This window comes from Octodon degus, unplaced genomic scaffold (assembly GCF_000260255.1).
Source record: "Octodon degus isolate 3935 unplaced genomic scaffold, OctDeg1.0 scaffold00290, whole genome shotgun sequence".
Classification (NCBI taxonomy): Eukaryota; Metazoa; Chordata; class Mammalia; order Rodentia; family Octodontidae; genus Octodon; species Octodon degus.
This window is the reverse complement of record NW_004524866.1, coordinates 2,107,750-2,111,965: the sequence shown is the minus strand read 5'-3', so window position 1 is coordinate 2,111,965 and position 4,216 is coordinate 2,107,750. Positions and strand designations below refer to the sequence as shown.

Sequence of the window (4,216 nt, the reverse complement as noted above, 5' to 3'; positions counted from 1 at the left end):
ATAATGCATTTAATTAATTATTAATTTCTAAGTATATTTAATAATATGAACCAAGTTTACCATGCAAGTAAATAATTTTGCTTATGTACGCGTACAATTTAAGCTCATCCCTCTAGCGCAAAAGAAGTAAGTAAATGTCTAAGAAGTTACCAAATATATTTTTTTCCTTAGACTCCTCACTCATTCTGCACTGAGAGTTGCATTCCTGGCTTTAGGAAAAGTCCTCAGGAGGGAAAGGCTGCCTGCTGTTTTGATTGCACCCCATGTGTAGACAAAGAGATCACCAATGACACAGGTAGGAACGTGTCCTGGCGAGACAGTCTCACTCTGTGTTATCTTCACTCCATCCACAGGACAGAAATGGCAAAAAAGTTGAAGAGGACACCAAAGGTAAAACACTTCCTTCACTGTCAAATTATTTGTTATAGATGGTTACTGCCTGTTGGAAAACACATTTTCCTCTTTGAAATTCACTGAAAGTCATTTTCCTTTTATGCCATTCTTATTCATCCTTCTTTTTATTTGTTGTTTTGCACTGCTAGAAATGGAACCAAAAATTGCTTTATCAGTGGTCTTTGTGCCCAGGTATTCCTATTTGTCATTATAAGACAGAATGTCATCAATTTGGCTCAGACTGCCTCAAACATTCAATAGATCTATGTCAGCCCACTAAGTATCTGAAATAATACATATGCATTATCATACCTATGTACATTGGTTTATTTTTCTAGTTCCATTAAAAGCATTATTTCCTCCACACAAGTCCTGTCCCTCTAAACACAGCTTCTGTGCTCCATCTCCATTGTGAAGTTTAATGCAGAGCAGTATTAAAGTCCATCATTTACAACCTTTGGAACCACAGCAAGATTATATTCAAGACAAGGGCAGGCCCACTTCAGATTCCAGTGGCTGACACAATTATTAAAACAGAGCCCATGCTCAGAGAGAGTGAGTTTGATTAGAAGAAGGGGGTTGTATTTCATGTAAAATATGCTTATAACACAGCACAGTCCAACTTTTAGGATTAATCCCAATTACTCTGGAATGCACAGGCCAGTAGGGGAGACAGCTTGAAGCATGAATTAGAGACTATACCACAGAAATTTAAGAATGATATGAACACAGAATACGGGGTTTAACAAGTGATAATACCTACATGGCAGGAGAGAATGTTGGGAATTTTTACAGAGGCGATAGCTTTAGTAATAGATGAAATATCTGGGGAAGCATTAATAGAGATTTGACTTAGATCATATAAGTAAGTTAAGTAATAAAGGTCGATCTTATTACTTTGTAAAAACACAATGTTTTATGCATATGCCAGATGTAGAAGTAAAACTATGAGAAATAGTGTTATTTTGGAATTAATCTCTACATACGTGCTGTTAATTTGTGCCTAGAAAATCATGGGGAAGTGAGATGTGGTAGAGCATGCCTGCAGTCCAGGGATCTGGGAGATGAGATAACAAGATTTTAAGTCAGAACACAGCAATGGCAACCTAATGATTTAAAGAGATCCTTTCTCAAACTAAGAAAATGTAAAGTAGTGGGAAATATTTATCAGTGTAAAGTTTGAGGTCAGTCGCACATAAAGTAAAACACACACAATGAAAGAATAAACAAGAAAAACTACCAAAAAATGACAATTTAGTCCAAGCAACTCCAATGAGTTTCTCGGCATAAGCCTATAAAAATGATAACAATAAGTGTAGTCAAGCAACAAATATAATTTTCCCAGATATGGAACAGTGTGTGAAATGTCCTGAAGATCAGTATGCCAACAGTCAGAGAAACCACTGCTTCAAAAAGTCTGTGAGCTTTCTGGCTTATGAAGACCCCTTGGGGAAGGCTCTGGCTGGCACTGCCCTGAGTCTTACTGTGCTCACAGGTGCTGTCCTTGGGCTCTTTGTGAACCACCGAGACACTCCTATTGTCAAGGCAAACAACAGGGCTCTGAGCTACACCCTGCTAATCTCCCTCACCTGCTGTTTCCTCTGCTCCTTTCTCTTCATTGGCTGACCCAATACAGCCACCTGCATCGTGCAGCAGACCACATTTGGAGTTGTGTTCACTGTGGCTGTTTCTACTGTCTTGGCAAAAACTATTACTGTGGTGCTGGCCTTTAAGTTCACTGGTCCAGGCAGAAGAATGAGGCAGTTGCTAGTGTCAGGTGCACCATCTCCATCATTCCCATCTGCTCCCTGATCCAACTCACTCTATGTGGTATCTGGATGGGGACAAATCCACTCTACATTGACACAGATGTGCACTCTGAGCATGGCCACGTCATCATCCTGTGCAACAAGGGCTCCCTCACCGCCTTCTACTGTGTCCTGGGATACCTGGGCTCCCTGGCCCTGGTGAGCTTCACTGTGGCTTTCCTGGCCAGGAATCTGCCTGACACATTCAAAGAAGCCAAGTTCCTGACATTCAGCATGCTGGTGTTCTGCAGCGTGTATGTCACCTTCCTGCCCGTGTGCCACAGCAGCAAGGGGAAGGCCATGGTGGCCATGGAGGTCTTTTCCATCTTGGCCTCCAGTGCAGGGCTGCTGGGCTGCATCTTTATCCCCAAGTGCTACATTATTTTGGCAAAACCAGAAAAAACTGTCTGACGGGGATCAGAGACAAAACACATTCTGGGAGAAAGAAGTCTTATCATTGAACTTGTTTCCTAATAATATGCACAGAAGTCCTGAATTCAAAGTTGAACCATATGTGAAATTAGGTACTATAGTCTACTACACCACTGGTATGCTTAATAACTGATGCAACTTCTTTTCCTCATAGAAGATATTCACTAGAAACTGTCATCCTCATTTCTTGAAGTTGAAATTTTTCTGGATATTTTGTTTTCTGTTTAAGGCAGAATTTATTCTATTTTTGCTATAACAAAATTATCACATTTTATCTTCTCTTTCTTTTGTATTTCTCAACTTTTTTGTTAATGGATAATAAATTCCTTCATGTACCCCACTGTTTCTGAATCATTCAGTGTATCTTATTGCATTTTTTTTGAGGAGTATCCTGTCTTCAGTGTGTTGTCTATAGTATATTTTCATACTGGCATTTATGTTTCTCTTCTCACACGTCCCTTTTGCAGTTATTAAGGCTTTCCTGTAGTGTCGCTTTTGTGATTCTAGAATTGACTGGTCATAAGCAAGTGTAAACACCGCTGACTATATGATGCCAATGTATTGATTTAATAGGGTACATTGTGGAAGAACTTGGAGGTATGTAGTGGAACATTGGCTTTTCCAAGATTTATATTTCATTTTGTTCTTTCAATCCTCTTTTACTGATAGCTATATATGTGTGCAATGTATATTTTTGTTATACTACATAAGCTTTATTCAATAATATTTCTTGATATGTTTATATCCAGATATTTTACAGGGTTTTTAAATAATGTGAGAAGAAATGGTTTACCTGCCATATGTTCTATAACATATATGTACCTATGGATTCATGTTAATTTTTACATATGGAGTTTTTTGGTTTTGGTTTTTTAAAAATGTTTTTGATCTGAGTACTCTACCAATGTGTCGCTGGAGGGTTTTGCCGGAGAAGTACATATACAGCGAGATGTACTAATGTATAAGAAATTACTTCGGACAGTCAGCCACAGAGTCAGAGGAGTAAGCATGCAGACAATGTCTACACAATGGAAACTAGAGAACTCCGTCCAGGGTGTAGAGCTCACAGCAGCGTGCCACGCAACTCCATCTCAAGAGACCAATGTGTCCGTGACAGAAGGCCCATAGGTCTACAAGGGAAGGCTGGAGGAAGCAAGGCAGATGTCCAAAAGTCTGCCCTAGCAGCCAGGAAATGACACTGAAACTGAAGGTGAAGAGTGGAGCTCCTTGAAAGAAAAGGAAATGTCTGTTTCCCTTATGTCGCTCTTATATACATTAAGTGTTGAGCCACCCTAGCGTGTGGAATGCTGAGCGAATTTAGATAAGCTCCTAAAAGTTTGAAGTTGACACAGTTGATCAAAAGTACAACACATGTCTGTCTCAAATGAATGTTAAATAACTAGGTGGATGTAGCTCACGATGTGCCCACACCCAGTTGCTGTCATCTGAGTCATTATGTACCCTTTGCATATATATGCAAATACACATTATATATATATATATATATATATATATATATATTCATATTCTATTCATATATATATATATATATTCATATTCTATTTGGTTGTTACAGGATCTCA

General features: G+C 38.9%; 1 protein-coding gene across 1 annotated transcript in view; it reads left to right on the top strand.

The window, feature by feature from the left end:
* The window catches only part of LOC101572649 (vomeronasal type-2 receptor 116-like), a 44,787-nt gene extending 42,175 nt beyond the window's left edge, over nucleotides 1-2,612 (top strand). The window contains 3 exon segments of the mRNA XM_023707446.1: nucleotides 172-295; nucleotides 1,739-2,179; nucleotides 2,182-2,612. Of these exon segments, the coding sequence (XP_023563214.1) occupies nucleotides 172-295; nucleotides 1,739-2,179; nucleotides 2,182-2,612 (996 nt within the window).
* Nucleotides 2,613-4,216: the final 1,604 nt, after the last annotated feature.